We start from the raw sequence: 17,778 nt of genomic DNA on the forward strand, positions 1-17,778 counted from the left end.
TTTAGCCTCCACTTGTCTGTATTTTTACAGATTTTGGATATTTAGCAGCGTATTGTTTAGCCTCCACTTGTCTGTATTTTTACAGATTTTTTCCTGTAACTGATATTTAGTCTCATAGCATTGTGGTCAGAAAAATATTCCTGATACGACTTCAATTTTCTTAAACTTATCAATACTTGATTTGTGACCCAAGATATGATCTATCCTGGAGAACATTCCATGAGCACTTGAGAAAAATGTGTATTCTGTTGTTTTTGGATGGAATGTCCTATAAATATCAATTAAGTGTATCTTGTTTAATGTATCATTTAAAGCTTGTGTTTCTTTATTTTCATTTTGGTTCATCTGTCAATTGGTGAAAGTGGGGTGTTAAAGGGGCCTAATATTATTTTGTTACTGTCGATTTCCCCGTTTATGGCTGTTAGCATTTGCCTTATGTATTGAGGTGCTCCTTTGTTGGGTGCATAAATATTTACAATTGTTATATCTTCTTCCTGGATCAATCCCTTGATTATTATGAAGTGTCCTTCTGTGTGTCTTGTAATAGTTTTTATTTTACAGTTTATTTTGTGTGACATGAGAATTGCTACTCCAGCTTTTTGATTTCCATTTGCATGGAATATCTTTTTCCATCCCCTTTCTTTCAGTCTGTATGTGTCCCTAGGTCTGAAGTGGGTCTCTTGTAGACTGCATATATATGGGTCTTGTGTTCGTATCTATTCTGCCAGTCTATATCTTTTGGTGAGATCATTTATTCCATTTACATTTAAGGTAATTATTGACATGTATGTTCCTATTACCATTTTCTTCGTTGTTTTGGGTTTGTTATTGTAGGTCTTTTCCTTCTCTTGTGTTTCCTAACTAGAGAAGTTCCATTAGCATTTGTTGTAAAGCTGGTATGGTGGTGCAGAATTCTCTTAGCTTTTGCTTGTCTGTAAGGATTTTAATTTCTCCATCAAATCTGAATGAGATGCTTGCTGAGTAGAGTAATCTTGGTTGTATGTTTTTCCCTTTCATCACTTTGTATATGTCCTGCCACTCCCTTCTGGCCTTCAGAGTTTCTGCTGAAAGATCAGCTGTTAGCCTTATGGGGATTCCCTTTTATATTATTTGTTGTTTTTCCCTTGATACTTTTAATATTTTATTGTATTTAATTTTTGAGAATTTGATTAATATGTGTCTTGGTGTGTTTCTCCTTGGATTTATCCTGTATGGGACTCTCTGTGCTTCCTGGACTTGATTGACTATTTCCTTTCCCATATTAGGGAAGTTTTCAAGTATAATCTCTCAAATATTTTCTCAGTCCCTTTCTTTTTCTCTTCTTCTTCTGGGACCCCTATAATTCTAAAGTTGGTGCATTTAATGTTGTCCCAGAGGTTTAAGACTGTCCTCAATTCTTTTCATTCCTTTTTTCCTTATTCTAGTCTGTGGTAGTTATTTCCCCTATTTTATCTTCCAGGTCACTTATCCATTCTTGTGCTTCAGTTATTCTGCTATTGATTCCTTCTAAAGAATTTTAAATTTCATTTATTGTGTTGTTTATCATTGTTTATTTGCTCTTTAGTTCTTCTAGCTCCTTCTTAAACTTTTCTTGTATATTCTCCATTATATTTCCACGATTTTGGAACATTTTTACTCTCATTGTTCTGAATTCTTTTTCACATAGACTGCCTATTTCCTTCTCATTTGTTTGGTCTGGTGGGTTTTTACCTTACTCCTTCATCTAATGTGTATTTCTCTGTCTTCTCATTTTGCTTAACTTATTGTATTTGGGGTCTCTTTTTCACAGGCTGCAGGGTAATAGTTCCATTGTTTTTGGTGTCTGCCTCCAGTGGGTAAGGTTTGTTCAGTTGGCTGTGTAGGCTTCCTGGTGGAGGAGACTGGTGCCTGTGTTCTGGTGGATGATGCTGGATCTTGTCTTTCTTGTCAGCAGGACTGCATCCAGTGGTGTGTTTTGGTGTATCTCTGACCTTATTATGATTTTAGGCAGCCTGTATGATAATGGGTGGTTTTGTGTTCCTGTCTTGCTAGTTGTTTGGCAAAGGGTGTCCAGCACTGGAGCTTGCTGGTCGTTGAGTGGAGCTGGGTTTTAGCGTTGAGATGGAGTTCTCTGAGAGAGCTTTTGCCATTTGATATTATGTGGAGCTTGGAGGTGTCTCTTGGATAAATGTCCTGAGCTGTCTCTCTCACTTCTGAGGCACAGGCCTGACACCTGGTTGGAGCACCAAGACCTTGTCAGCTGCATGGATCAGAAGAAAAGGGTGAAAAAATAAAATAAAATAAAGTTATTAAAATAAAAAAATTGTAAAGTAAAAATAAAAAAGAGAAAAAGATAGAAAGGAAGAAGAGAGCAACAAAAACAGAACACAAATCCACCAATGATAATAAGTGCTAAAAACTATACTAGGAAAACTAAAACAAAACAAAAGAAGAAAAACGGACCGACAGAACTTTAGGACAAATGGTAAAAGCAAAGCTACACAGACAAAATCTCACTAAGAAGCATGCGCCTACACACTCACAATAAGAGAAAAAGGGAAAAAAATCTATATAGAAAAAGAAAAAAAGGAAGAGAGCAATGAAATCCATAAAAAATCTACTAATGATAATAAACTCTAAATACTAAAGTATGATAAACATAAAACCAGAAACAGATTAGATGCAGAACGCAAACTCCAAGTTTACAGTTGCTCCCAACGTCCACCACCTCAATTTTGGGATGATTCATTGTTCATTCAGGTACTCCAGAGATGCAGGGTACCTCAAGTTGATTGTGGAGATTTAAACCTCTTTTCCTGAGGCTGCTGGGAGAAATTTCACTTTCTGTTTTTTGTTCGCACAGCTCCTGGGCTTCAGCTTTGGATTTGGCCACACCTCTGCCTGTAGGTCTCCTGAGGGCGTCTTTTCTTCACTCAGAGAGGACAGTGTTAAAGTAGCAGCTGATTAGGGAGCTCTGGCTCACTCAGGCCGGGGTTGGGGAAGGGTACAGAAGGCAGGGTGAGCCTATGGCTGCAGAGACCAACGTAACATTGCCACAGCCTGAGGTGCACCATGTTTTCTCCCGGGGAAGTTGTCCCTGGATCACGGGACCCAGGCAGAGGCAGGCTGCACAGGCTCTTGGGACGAGAGGTGTGGATAGTGACCTTTACTTGCACACAGGCTTCTTGGTGGTTGCAGCAACAGCCTTAGCATTTCATGCCCATCTCTGGTTTCTGCCCTGATAGCCACAGCTCACGCTTGTCTCTGGAGCTCATTTAGGCGGTGCTCTAAATCGCTCCTCCTCGTGAACCATGAAACAATGGTGTCTTGCCTCTTAGGCTGAGCCAGACATTTTACCAGACTCCCTCCTGGCTAGCTGTGGTGCAGTAGCCTTCTTCAGGCTGTGTTCACGCAGCCAACCCCAGTCCTCTCCCTGGGATCTGACCTCTGAAGCCAGAGCCTCAGCTCCAACCCCCCACCCGCCCAGGAGAGTGAGCAGAGAAGCCTCTCAGGCTGGTGAGTGCTGGTCAGCACTGATCATCTGTGCGGGAATCTCTCCGCTTTGCCCTCTGTCGCTGTGCTCTCCTCCATGGCTCTGAAGCTTCCCACCCTGCCGTGCAAATCCCCGTCTCCACCAGTGAAGGGGCTTCCTAGCATGTGGAAAATTTTCCTCCTTTACAGCTCCCTCCCCAAAGTGCAGGTCCTGTCTCTAGTCTTTTGTCTCCTTTTTTTTCTCTTTCCTTTTGCCTTACCCAGGTATGTGGGGGAGTTTCTTACCTTTTCGGAAGTCTGAGGTCTTCTGTCAGCATTCAGTAGGTGTTCTGTAGGTGTTGTTCCACATGTACATGTATTTCTGATGTATCTGTGGGGAGGAAGGTGATCTCCACGTCTTACTCCTCTGCCTTCTTGAAGGTCAGTTATCTGTTTTATACATATTAGTGTATATATGTCAATCCCCCTCTGAAATTGGGTTTCTCTTTACAATTAGAAGAAGGGTTGCCACTCCCTGCTTGGAGGTGTGTCTAGGGTACCTGTAGGCAAAGCCTGGGTTTCCTTCACGCTCCTGAACTATGTATTATCAAGTGCTTAACTGAACCCAGAGTAACTCACTCTGCAAAGCACAGCAGACATCATTTTATACTGGGAAGTTTTCAAGGCAGACACTATTCTTTCAACTGTCTAGCCATGATAATAGCAGAGCAATGCTTCCTTGGCTTATCTGATTGTAAGCAGGTACTCCTTGCAATATCCTTTCTTAGAAAAATTGGCAGCAAGATATTATCTTGAGGTTTTTAAAATGTAGACTACTTTAGCCAACAAAATAGACTCCAGATTACTGATAAGCATCTTCATATATGGAACAATCTAATTTAAGCCAAGTGAATTTGAGAGAATGCATGTCAAAGATTAAAAAAAATTTGTAGGGTTAGTAATGAGCCAGATACCATCTACAGGGGCATCTCTTTGTGTCTCTTTACAGAAATATGCCATTACTGTGTGGGTGAATATCTATATACAGAGACATACATCCAGTTCATTTTAGAGGAAGTTCAAATGTTTTAGATACAACTAAGAAAGGGTTGGGAGGGTTTTTCATAAACACAATATTATACTCACCACCCATGAATATTACTCTGTACATCCTGATTCTTGAAGAAGTGTCAAAGTGCAGATTTTCTTAGTCAAAATAACCAGAAATCTTTGTATGCAGCCAATACTCTTGTCATACCTGGTTCCTAACAGAGACTTAAAGGCTATATAGGAGCTGCTGGCAGTCTTAAAGTGCTTGTAACAGATTTTTCCATAATGTGATAGGAAGTGAAACAGTTATCAAGGACAGTCAGACTGAAACTTGCTTGCTAACTATAAGTGAAATATGAGATCGATAGACCCACACTGAAAATTTATTAAAAAGAAAGTGAATTAGGCACTATCACATACTATTGGTGGGAGTGTCATTTGATCAAAACATTTTGGAAATTAATGCCATACATTTTAAATATATTGATAGTTTTGTTTTTGACTCAATAATCCCATTTCTTAATTTGCACATTATTTAAATACTCTGAAATGATAAAGACTTAAACAGAAAAGGAATGTTACAGTTTTGTATTCATTTCCTACTGCTGCTGTAACAAGTTACTATAAACTCATCAGCTTAAAGCAAAAGAAATTATATTAGGCATTTTGTTGAGTTTTTGTAGCAAAAATTTGAGGCGGGTATTTTTTTATCTCTAATTTACAGCTGTGTAGGTAAACTGATCTTCAAGGAGGGTGGGAAATATTTGATGTCACACAGTACTGTTGCCAATAGATTTCTACATAGCCAAGGCACTCAAGTTTTCCCCTGGAGGGCGTAGTGCATAATATTAGCTGAAGTGTTACTGTGGTTCAGCAAATTATACTAATAAATTATCACAGGGTTCTCTGTCAGCCATATTTTATATATTTAGGGAAAAATACCCATGAATTGAATGGTGGGATCAATGACTCCTGGAGTTTCATTCCCTGAGTGTACTAAGAATATCTGAAAATGCACTAAATGTCATTTCAAAAGAGAGGGCCTGATAGAGTCCATTGAATTAACTTTTGTAGGGGAAAGTAGCACAAGATATTTTGGGAGTATGAGTGGAAAACTTCTAAATGGGTACATCCCAGACATTGAATCAATTTTGAAGGTAATGAGAAGAGAGGAATTTGGGTTTCTAGTAGACCACAAGTCACTCATGGTCGTGGGGGCCCCAGAGACCAGATCAGTGTGTAAATATGCAAATGTAGAGCTTTAGGAAGTGGCCCCAGCCTGTAATCTTATGGCCTAGGAAACTGAGGGATCATGCAGTCCTGTTCAAGCTCATTTAGGGAGCTATCTGAAAACACACCCAACATGGGACTGTCAGCACTAGGAAATCAAGATAAGATTTTGTGGCTCTGTTTAAGTCATTTAATTGTCAAGAAAAGCCAAGAGACCAGTAGAACATGGTAAAAGGGGAGTTTAGAAAAACTGCGGGTAGGGGTTAAAATATGTGGGTTTAGCAAACCCTGGTCTCTACCACCAGGGGAAACAAAGCTGGGTGCTGGGCAGGCGAAATTGAATGAGGTAGTGAGTTTTACATACCAGATGCTTGGGAGCTGGGGAGTGGGGGAAGCACCATCTCTGACTATGGAAGAGCAACATGCTGTCAAAGATTTTCTCCTATTTCCTAATTGGCACATAACACTGGCATAGGAAATATGAGACAAGGTCTCGAGTGAATCACTGTGCACTTCCTCAGTGAAGGGTGAGGAAGATCGTGGACAAAGAAGTTTTGTGATATCAGCATGAGTGTGGTAAGTCATTTTTGAGATTGCCAGCAGATGGTATTTGGGTTGGGAAATAAGTGCATCATGTCAGTCCTGGGCTGTTCTCCTTGTGTGGGGCTGCCTGGCCCTTATAAAAGGAGTCTCCATCTCAGTGGTGCTATCTTCGTGACACTCAGTGATAGGTTTTCTTTGGAGCCTGCGGTGAGTACAAATCTTAGAGGTCTTTTTGGCACTTGAGTGGTAAGATTGAACCTGGAGGTGTAGGTGACTTTATTTTAACCAATTAGTGCTCCATATGCGGAAAAGAAGATAATGAGGTTTTAGGGGTAAATTTTAACTGGTATTTGGTAGGTGATCCTGAATGTGATGAGAGAAATGTAGTCAGAGGTATGATCTTAAACTGAAGGAGAGTAAGAGAGATGAAATGCTGTGCTGTAGCCCACCCTACATTAGTTCCAAATGCATCCCTCTCAGAGTTCAATCCCATTGAGTGCTGGGTTTGGACCTCTGCATTTCTCCTTAAAAGCCCACAGTCACGTCAGTTAGACCAGCAACCAGGGCCTCATGGGAGATATAAGTAGAGATTTGTTTTGGGATTGGCTACAATTTATTTCCGGGTTCTTCTCCAGATAGTGTTTGTATTCACACAACACCTGCATAGGAAATTTTGTCTTTAGAAAGTGGTAGAATGAGAGATTAACCAGAAAAAACTGAAGATCTGAGGGCAAGAGGTGCTAAAAAAGAATGGTGAAGAAGTTACACAAAACTATAAAGACTCTATAAGGGATCAAAGAAAGTCCTTGGAGACGGAAGGGTTGTGTGCCCAGCTAATTGTTCTACCAGTAGGACTGTCTCTGTTATGAACAGTGTTGTCTGTTTGTATTTCAGATTCCTTGAGACCCAGGAAAGATGACTTACAAGCAGCATCAGTGCAAGCAGCCCTGCCAGTCAACTCCTGTTTTCATACCTAAGTGCCCTGAGCCTTGCCCACATAAGTGCCCTGAACCTTGCCCACCTCTAAACTGTCTGGAGCCATGTCCCTGTCCTCCATGCCCACCTGTGCAGTGCCACATCCACTGTGCCAGCAGAAATGTCCTCCTGTGCATCCATGCACACCCTGCCAGCAGAAGTGTCCACCCAAGTACAAGTAACAGCACCAGATTTCATCAGGACCATGAAACAACAAGATCTAAGCTTTTCTTAGTCCTAGGACTCCATCATCCTCCCTTCAGCCATGGTGATGGACTGCTTCTTCCTTAACCTCCCTCCTGGATTGACAGCTGACAGAGAAAAGGCCTGGTTCCTGAAGAAGACACCATGTTGTTGGAAGAAGAGCAGCAGGATCATCACCTGATCTTGCTTTGCCATCTGCTTGTCTGTAATCAGGCTGTGATCTCTACCCTGTGAGCACTTAGTGTGTATATTCTTTTACTTCTCCAATAAAGCACATTTCATGGTTGAGCCCACATTTCTTCTCCTTCTTCTCCTTCTCCTTCTTCTTCTTCTTCTTCTTGTTCTTCTTCTTGTTCTTGTCCTTCTTGTTCTTCTTGTTCTTTTTCTTGTTGTTGTTCTTCTTCTTCTCTTCTTCTTTTTTAATTTTTGCATTTAGTGTTTTTAATCTCTTCTGTCAACTACAACTACTCTTCTGAGCATTCTTTTTCATTCCTATTGAATTATTAGAGTTAGACTTATTCCATCAGTGAGTTCAGTTTTGCCTGAAATATGCCTTTAGGATTGGACACATCAAATAATTCTTTTATTGGTTTCAAACTCATTTCTACCTCCTCATACCTTGTGTGACCATGAAAAAAATTGAACTCTCTCAGCCTCAGTTTTCTTATCTGTAAAAAGTAGGAAAGAATGTATTCCACTCAGTGGACTAATAGAAATTAATTAATTTATTCACAAATTTTTCCTAATTATATAACAAGTGCCAGCTAGTCTCTTGTGTGCTAGGGATATTATGATGGTGACCAAAGTCCTTGTCCGCCTAAATTCTTGAGGGAATTTTACACACACACACAAACACACACGACAAATAATAGTTAGACATGGGTTAGAGAAAATTGTTTAGAAAAGCTCTTCCAAAGTGGCTCTTTGGGCAAAGACCTGAATGAACAGAAGAGTAAACTGTGGGTAGGTAAGCATATCTGGGGTGTACTGTACCAGTGAAAGGGGATGGCAAGTGCTAAGGCAGAGCAAAGTAACAGCAGAGAGAACAGTGATCAAGGAGACACTATTCCCAACTGAGGTCCGAGAGGTTGGATCTTGAAGACGTAATAAAGATTTTGATAATTTATTCACAGTTTGACAGCCATATTATGCAGAGGGTCAAAGGTCTAAAATCTTATAACTGTAATTTTCAATTATCATATATTATTTCTTTTAATTAAAAGTACATATGGCCTTTCAAAGACATTTTCAAAAAAGGTTAAAAGAACTGAGGAATAAATTAAAACTCTTTTGCAAGATGAAAATTTATTTTGAGAGGGTCACTAGGTGACATGTCAGTCTATTAGTTTCCCATCTTTTTTTTTTTTGTGGTACGCGGGCCTCTCACTGTTGTGGCCTCTCCCGTTGCGGAGCACAGGCTCCGGACGCGCAGGCTCAGTGGCCATAGCTCACGAGCCCAGCCGCTCCGCGGCATGTGGGATCTTCCCGGACCGGGGCACGAACCCGCGTCCCCTGCATCGGCAGGCGGACTCTCAACCACTGCGCCACCAGGGAAGTCCAGTTTCCCATCTTATAGGGAAGTTGACCCCATTAATTTCCATCACCTTATAGGTACCAAAATGTATAGGAAAGTCTACTCTTGTGCAGCCAATGCTAAAAGAATTGATTTTCTTTTTAGGAGGGTTGACTTTACACTCTTGAAAAGGGCTCTGACCTAATATTATAGTGGATAGATTTCCCCCTCTCTTTTGTCTTTAAGAAAAACAAAAAATAAAAGCCCTTCGTTTTTTGGGGGCACATGATGAACACATTTAGAAAGTTCATAAACTTTAGCTGTATAACTGAGAGTGGATAATTATAAACTGATCACGCTTTTATTGTTAGTCAAGAAATACAAAGTCAAGAAAAATAACATTACCAATCCTTCAAAAGACACAAGTTTCCTTGTTAAATTACATCCTATACCTTCTCCACTAGAAGTAACCACAATCCTGACTCCTAATAATCACTTTCCTGTTTTTCTTTATGTTTTTTAACCACCAGTATAGAGGCATCTCTAAAAGCTATAGTTAAGTTTTTCAGTTTCTGAACTTTATAAAAAAGGAATTATACTGCATGCCATCTTTTTGTCTCTTTCAATTAACACTATATAGTTTTAGTTTATTCACTGGTGTATTTTAGAATATCATTGTATGGCTATACAACACTTCTTTTCTCTCTTTGCTCTACTCTTGGTTGACCTTTAAGTCGTTTCCTATTTGGAGCTATTAGGGATACTGTGACATTTTCTTCATACCTGCTAGTGCACCTGTTCACACATTTCTCTAGGGTATATTCCCAGAAGTATATGCATCTTGTACTTTGATAGATAATGCCAAACTGTTTTCCAAAATACTTGGACCAATTTAAACCCCCTAGCAGTGGTGTACTGTATTTGCTGTTTATGTTATCTCTTTAAATTAGTTGATCATTTCCACACTGTTGAACCTTTTACACATCTGGTGTACATTGTGAGTAGTGATCTATCCTTGTGTTTTGAATAAACTGTTTATTAAGTATTAATGACTTTTAGAAGCTTTGAAAGTACTTTTATTGGCCATTTGGATGCATCATTTTTTTTCTGTGTGCAGTGTCTGTTGCCCATGTTTCTATTGGGCTGTCTGTCTTTTTATGACTGACTTTATAAATTTTGGATACTGATTTTTTCAAACATATATTTCATTTTATTAAGTAAATATCTGGCAATATGATAAGATAAAAAGAAATGAATTAGGAGATAGACCCATGCTCAAAGTTTGATTTCAGCATTTTCTTGCCCTAACACTGAACAAAACCTTTTATATCTTTACTTATCAATTTGTTCATTTGCAATGTAACATGATACTGTATTTTCTCAACTCAAATCTATATATTTCTTTGTACTTTTGTTTTTCTAAAAATAATTTTTATTGGAGTATAGTTGCTTTACAATGTTGTGTTAGTTTCTGCTTTACAGTAAAGCAAATTGGCTATACATATACATATATATCCTCCTTTTTGGATTTCCTTCTCATTTAAGTTACAACAGAGCATTGGGTAGGGTTCCCTGTGATATACAGTAGGTTCTCATTAGTTATCTATTTTATACATAGTAGTGTAAATATGTCAATCCCAATCCCCCAATTCATCCCACCCCCCCTTTACTCCTTTGTTATCCATGCATTTGTTCTCTATGTCTGTGTCACTCTTTCTGCTTTGCAAATGGGTTCATCTGGATCATTTTTCTAGATTCCACATATAAGCAATATTATACAATATTTGTCTTTCTCTTTCTGACTTACCTCACTCTGTATGACAATCCCTAGGCCCATCCATGTCGCTGCAAATGTCATTATTTTGTTCCTTTTTATGGCTGAGTAATATTCCATTGTATATATGTACCACCTTTTCTTTATCCATTCCCCTGTTGATGGACATTTAGGTGGTTTCCATGTCCTGGCTATTGTAAATACTACTGCAATGAATATTGGAGTGAATTTACCTTTTGGTATTATGGTTTTCTCTGGGCATATGCCCAGAAGTGGGATTGCTGGCACATGAAAAGATGCTCCACATCACTAATTACTAGAGAAGTGCAAATCAAAACTAAAATGAGCTATCACTTCACATAGGAGAGTATGGTCATCATCAAAAATCTACAAACAATAAATGCTGGAGAAGGTGTGGAGAAAAGGGAACACTTCTACACTGTTGGTGGGAATGTAAATTGATACGGCCATTATGGAGAACAGTATGGAGATTCCTTAAAAAAAAAACAACTAAAAATAGAACTACCATGTGACCCAACAATACTACTCCTGGATACTGATTTTTTTTTTTTTTTTTTGCTGTACACGGGCCTCTCACTGTTGTGGCCTCTCCCGTTGCGGAGCACAGGCTCTGGACGTGCAGGCTCAGCGGCCGTGGCTCACGGGTCCAGCCACTCCACGGCATGTGGGATCTTCCCGGACCGGCGCACAAACCCATGTCCCCTGCATCGGCAGGCGGACTCTCAACCACTGCGCCACCAGGGAAGCCCCTGGATACTGATTTTTAAAAACAATTTGCCTACCCCACTGTAACTAAGATTTTCGCCTATTTTCCTCCAGGAATTGTAGAGTCTTAGATCTTACATTTTAGTCTGTGATACATTTCAATTGATTTTTGTATGGTGTGAAGCAAAGGTCAAAGCTTCATTAATTTCTGTATCAGTATCCAACTGTAAGGGTACCATTTGTTGACAAGATTATTTTTTTTGTCCGTTGAATTATCTTAGGATTTTTGTTGAAAATCAATTGACCATATATGTTGTGGGTCTATTTCTGGATTTTCTATTATTGTCTATTGATCTCTTGTCTATTCTTATGCTGAGAGCATACTGTCTTAATTAGTGTAGCTCTATAATGCAATCCTAAAATTAATTCTCCAACTTTGATGTTCCTTATTAAAATCATCTTGGCTGTTCCAAGTAGTATTCATTGTTATGTACATTTTATATTAGCTTGTCAATTTCTTTAAAAATCCCACTGGCAGTTTGATTGGAGTTACATTAAATCTATAGATCAATTTGGGAAGAAATGATAACTCAGCAATACTGAGTCTTTTGATCCATGAACAAGGGATATTTCGCCAATTATTTATTTTCTCTCAGCAGCAAGTTTATAGTGATCAGTGTAAAGGTCTTGCACATCTTTTGTTGAAGCTTTCAGTATTTATTTATTTATTCATTTTTTCACAAAAACAATGTATTTTATTCTTTTGTTAGATTATAAAATATTTACACACAAATTCATTCATACATTACAAGTGTTTGAAGTTAGTATAGATGGACTGCATGTGTATTTTCTATTATTATTTGAAGTAAAAGAACATGTAGTCACAACCCTGGCTCCAACCTGCTTTTTTTCCCACTGCATTAACTGTCTTTGATTTGAAGCCAATATAACACCTTATAAATTTATGGTCAATAAAACTTCCCAAACACACATTTTTAAACTTCTAACAGTAATATATCAATAACATCAATGTTATTTCTCTTCTCATCTCCCCAGAACTCCTGTTGTGAATTTCCATTGAGAGGTCCTGAAATGACCTTAAAATCAGCATTCTACAAGTAATTTTGTATTTCTCCTCTCACTAACCCTAAACTTTGATTATTAAAGTTCTGTTAATTGACTGACCATTTCCTAATTCACCCAGACTAAAAAGGTGTTATTGGCATTGATTAGTCCATAGCTTTTTCTCCTGATAGCTAACAAGCGAATAGATCTTGCTGACTGAGTTTTCTTTCAAAAAAACACTTGGAGTCATCTCATTCTTTCATTTCCTCTGTCACAACCAATATTCATGTCACATTCATGTTTCTTTCGGCGTACCACACTAAACTCACTGTCCTTTTAAAAAAATACACACACATCTCTCTCTCTCTCTCCCCCTCTCTCTCTCCCTATCTATTTATCTATAAAATAACTAGATTTGAAAGATAATTCTATTAGGACCTTAAGTATCATTTAATAGCCATAACTTTTGGAAAATTACTTAAATCCACGAAACTCATTTTCTCAGTTAGTAAGTGAAAAAAATATCTAACTCAAAAATCTAATATGAAGATTAAATAAAATATTTAAAAAAACATATGAGTCTTATGGAAATATCACTCTAATGGGAAATATTATTTCTTCACCCTTTTATTTTTTTTAGTCTTTCCTTTTTTTTCCCTAAACAACTTTATTGGAGCATAATTGCTTTACAATAGTGTGTTAGTTTCTTCTTTATAACAAAGTGAATCAGCTATACATATACATATATCCCCATATCTCCTCCATCTTGTGTTTCCCTCCCACCCTCTATATCCCACCCCTTTAGGTAGTGACAAAGCACTGAGCTGATTTCCCTGTGCTATGTGGCTGCTTCTCACTAGCTATCTATTTTACATTTGGTAGTATATATAAGTCCATGCCACTCTCTCACTTCGTCCCATCTTACCCTTCCCCCTCCCCATGTCCTCAGTCCATTCCCTACGTCTGGGTCTTTATTCCTGTCCTGCCCCTAGGTTCTTCAGAACCATTTTTTTTAGATTCCATATATATATGTGTTAGTATACAGTATTTATTTTTCTCTTTCTGACTTACTTCACTGTGTATGACACTCCCTAGGTCCATCCACCTAACTATGTCCGAGTAAAATTCCATTGTATACATGTGCCACATCTTCTTTATCCATTCTTCTGTTGATGGACACTTAGGTTGCTTCCATGTCCTGGCTATTGTAAATAGTGCTGCACTGGATATTGTGGTACATGACTCTTTTTGAATTATGTTCTTCTCAGTGTATGTGCCCAGTAGTGGGATTGCTGGGTTGTATGGACGTTCTACTTTTAGTTTTTAAAGGAACTTCTAAACTGTTCTCCATAGTGGCTGTATCAATTTACATTCCCACCAAGAGTGCAAGAGTGTTCATTTTCTCCACACCCTCTCTGTATTTATTGTTTGTAGATTATTTGATGATGGCCATTCTGACTGGTGTGAGGTGATACTTCATTGTAGTTTTGATTTGCTTTTATCTAATGATTACCGATGCTGAGCATCCTTTCATGTGTTTGTTGGCAATCTGTATATCTTCTTTGGAGAAGTGTCTATTTAGGTCCTCTGCCCATTTTTGGATTGGGTTGTTTATTTTCTTGATATTGAGCTGCATGAGCCGCTTATAAAATTTGGAGATTAATCCTTTGTCAGGTGCTTCATTGGCAAATATTTTCTCCCATTCTGAGGGTTGTCTTTTCGTCTTGTTTATGGTTTGCTTTGCAGTGAAAAAGATTTTAAATTTCATTGGGTCCCATTTATTTTTGTTTTTATTTCCATTTCTCTAGGAGGTGAGTCAAAAAGTTTCGTGCTGTGCTTTATGTCATAGAGTGTTCTGCCTAGGTTTTGTTTTAAGGATTTCATAGTGTCTGACATTACACTTAGGTGTTTAATCCATTTTGAGTTTATTTTTGTGTATGGAGTTAGGGAGTTTTCTAATTTCATTCTTTCACATGTAGCTGTCCAGTTTCCCCAGCACCACTTATTGAAGAAGCTGTCTTTTCTCCATTATATATTCTTGCCTCCTTTATCAAAAATAATTCCATATATGTGTGTTAGCATATGGTATTTGTTTTTCTCTTTCTGACTTACTTCATTCTGTATGACAGACTCTAGGTCCATCCACCTTACTACAAATAACTCAATATCGGTATTTTTTATGGCTGAGTAATATTCCATTGTATATATGTGCTACATCTTCTTTATCCATTCAACTGTTATGGATACTAAGGTTGCTTCCATGTCCTGCCTATTGTAAATAGAGCTGCAATGAACATTTTGGTACATGACTCTTTGAATTATGGTTTTCTCAGGGTATATGCCCAGTAGTGGGATGGCTGGGTCGTATGGTAGCTCTATTTGTAGTCTTTTAAGGAACCTCCATACTGTTCTCCATAGTGGCTGTATCACTTTACATTCCCACCAACAGTGCAGGAGGGTTCACTTTTCTCCACATCTTCTCCAGCCTTTATTGTTTCTAGATTTTTTGATGATGGCCATACTAACTGGTGTGAGATGATATCTCATTGTAGTTTTGATTTGCATTTCTCTAGTGATTAATGATGCTGTGCATTCTGTCATGTGTTTGTTAGCAATCCGTATATCTTCTTTGGAGAAATGTCTATTTAGGTCTTCTGCCCATTTTTGGATTGGGTTGTTTGTTTCTTTTGTTATTGAGCTGCATGAGCTGCTTGTAAATTTTGGAGATTAATGTTTTGTCAGTTGCTTCATTAGCAAATATATTCTCCCATTCGGAGGGTTGTCTTTTGGTCTTGTTTATGGTTTCCTTTGCTGTGCAGAAGCTTTAAAGTTTCATTAGGTCCCATTTGTTTATTTTTGTTTTTATTTCCATTTCTCTAGGAGGTGGGTCTAAAAGGATCTTGCTGTGATTTATTTCATAGAGTGTTCTGCCTATGTTTTCCTCTAAGAGTTTTTTTTTTTTAAAAAGGTCATGAAGAACCTAGGGGTAAGACAGGAATAAAGACACAGACCTACTAGAGAATGGACTTGAGGGTATGAGGAGGGGGAAGGGTAAGCAAAGTGAGAGAGTGGTATGGACATATATAAACTACCAAACGTAAAATAGATAGCTAGTGGGAAGCAGCCTCATAGCACAGGGAGATCAGCTCAGTGCTTTGTGACCATCTAGAGGGGTGGGATAGGGAGGGTGGGAGAGAGGGATATGCAAGAGGGAAGAGATATGGGAACATATGTATATGTATAACTGATTCACTTTGTTATAAAGCAGAAACTAACAAACCATTGTAAAGCAATATACTCCAATAAAGATGTTAAAAAATAATTTGTGCATGGTTTTATCTCTGGGCTTTCTATCCTGTTCCATTGATCTATATTTCTGTTTTTGTGCATGTACCATAATGTCTTGATTACTGTAGTTTTGTAGTGTAGTCTGAAGTCAGGGAGTCTGATTCCTCCAGCTTTGTTTTTCTTCCTCAAGATTGTTTTGGGTATTCTGGGTCTTTTGTGTTTCCATACAAATTGTGAAATTTTTTGTTCTAGTTCTGTGAAAATGCCACTGGTTGTTTGATCGGGATTTCATTGAATCTGTAGGTTGCTTTGGGTAGTATAGTCATTTTCATAATGTTAATCTTCCAATCCAAGAACATGATATATATCTCCATCTGTTTGTATCATCTTTAATTTCTTTCATCAGTGTCTTATAGATTTTGGCATACAGGTTTTTGTCTCCTTAGGTAGGTTTATTCCTAGGTATGTTACTCTTTTTTTTGCAATGGTAAATTGGAGTGTTTCTTTAATTCTCTTTCAGAATATTCATCATTACTATATAGGAATGCAAGAAATTACTGTGCATTAATTCTGTATCCTGCTACTTTACCAAATTCATTGATAAGCTCTAATAGTTTTCTGGTAGCTTCTTTAGGATTCTCTATGTATAGTATCATGTCATGTGCATCAGTGACAGCTTTAGTTCTTTTCTGATTTGTAATCCTTTTATTTCTTCTTCTTCTCTGTTTGCTGTGGCTAAAATTTCCAAAACTATGTTGAATAATAGTGGTTAGAGTGGACAACGTTGTCTTGTTGCTGATCTAAGTGGAAATGCTTTCAGAGTTTCACCATTGAGAACGATGTTAGCTGTGAGTTTGTCATATGTGGCCTTTATTATCTTGAGGTAAGTTCCCTATATACCTATTTTCTGGGGGGACTTTGTCATAAATAGCTGTTGAATTTTGTTGAAAGCTTTTTTGGCATCTGTTGAAATGATCATATGTTTTTTCCCCTTCAACTTGTTAATATGTGGTATCACATTGATGGATTTGTATATATTGAAGAATCCTTGCATTCCTGAGATAAACCCCACTTGATCATGGTGTATGATCCTTTTAATGTGCTGTTGGATTCTGTTTGCTAGTATTTTGTTGAGGATTTTTGCATCTATGTTCATCAGTAATATTGGGCTGTAGTTTTCTTTCTTTGTGACATCCTTGTCTGGTTTTGGTACCAGGGTGATGTTGGCCTCGTAGAATGATTTGGGAGGATTCCTCCCTCTGTTATATTTTGGAAGAGTTAGAGAAGGATAGGTGTTAGCTCTTCTCTAAATGTTTGATAGAATTTGCCTGTGAAGCCATCTGGTCCTGAGCTTTTGTTTGTTGGAAGATTTTTAATGACAGTCTCAATTTCAGTTCTTGCATTTTGTCTGTTTTTATTTTCTATTTCTTCCTGGTTCGGCCTCAGAAGATTGTGCTTTTCTAAGAATTTATCCATTTCTTCCAGGTTTTCCTTTTTATTGGCATAGAGTTGCTTGCAGTAATCTCTCATGATCCTTTGTATTTCTGCAATGCAGGTGTTACTTTTCCTTTTTTATTTCTAATTCTATCGATTTGAGTCTTCTCCCTTTTTTTCTTTATGAGTTTGCCTAATGGTTTGTCAATTGTATTTTTCTTCTCAAGGAACTAGCTTTTAGTGTTATTGATGTTTGCTATCGTTTTTTTCATTTATTTTTCATTTCTTTCTGCTTGGATCTTTATGATTTCTTTCCTTCTTCTCAGTTTGGGGGTTTCTTTTGTTCTTCTTTCTCTAATTGCTTCAGGTGTACGTTAGTTGTTTATTTGAGATGTTTCTTGTTTATTGAGGTAGGATTGTATTGCTATAAACTTCCCTCTTAGAACTGCTTTTACTGCATCCCATAGGTTTTGTGTTGTTGTGTTCTCATTGTCATTTGTTTCTAGGTATTTTTTGGTTTCCTCTT

The 17,778-nt window shown here is 38.0% G+C and overlaps 1 protein-coding gene across 1 annotated transcript in view; it reads left to right on the top strand.

Annotated features, from left to right (window-relative positions):
* Positions 1-7,719, top strand: part of LOC132515953 (small proline-rich protein 2E-like) — a 45,745-nt gene extending 38,026 nt beyond the window's left edge. Inside the window, 3 exon segments of the mRNA XM_060142344.1 lie at positions 3,736-3,891; positions 7,168-7,344; positions 7,347-7,719. Coding sequence (XP_059998327.1) covers positions 7,189-7,344; positions 7,347-7,430 — 240 coding nt within the window. The 5' untranslated portion in view covers positions 3,736-3,891; positions 7,168-7,188 and the 3' untranslated portion in view covers positions 7,431-7,719.
* The last annotated feature ends 10,059 nt before the right edge of the window (positions 7,720-17,778 follow it).

This window comes from Lagenorhynchus albirostris, chromosome 2 (genome assembly GCF_949774975.1).
Source record: "Lagenorhynchus albirostris chromosome 2, mLagAlb1.1, whole genome shotgun sequence".
NCBI classification, from domain to species: domain Eukaryota; kingdom Metazoa; phylum Chordata; class Mammalia; order Artiodactyla; family Delphinidae; genus Lagenorhynchus; species Lagenorhynchus albirostris.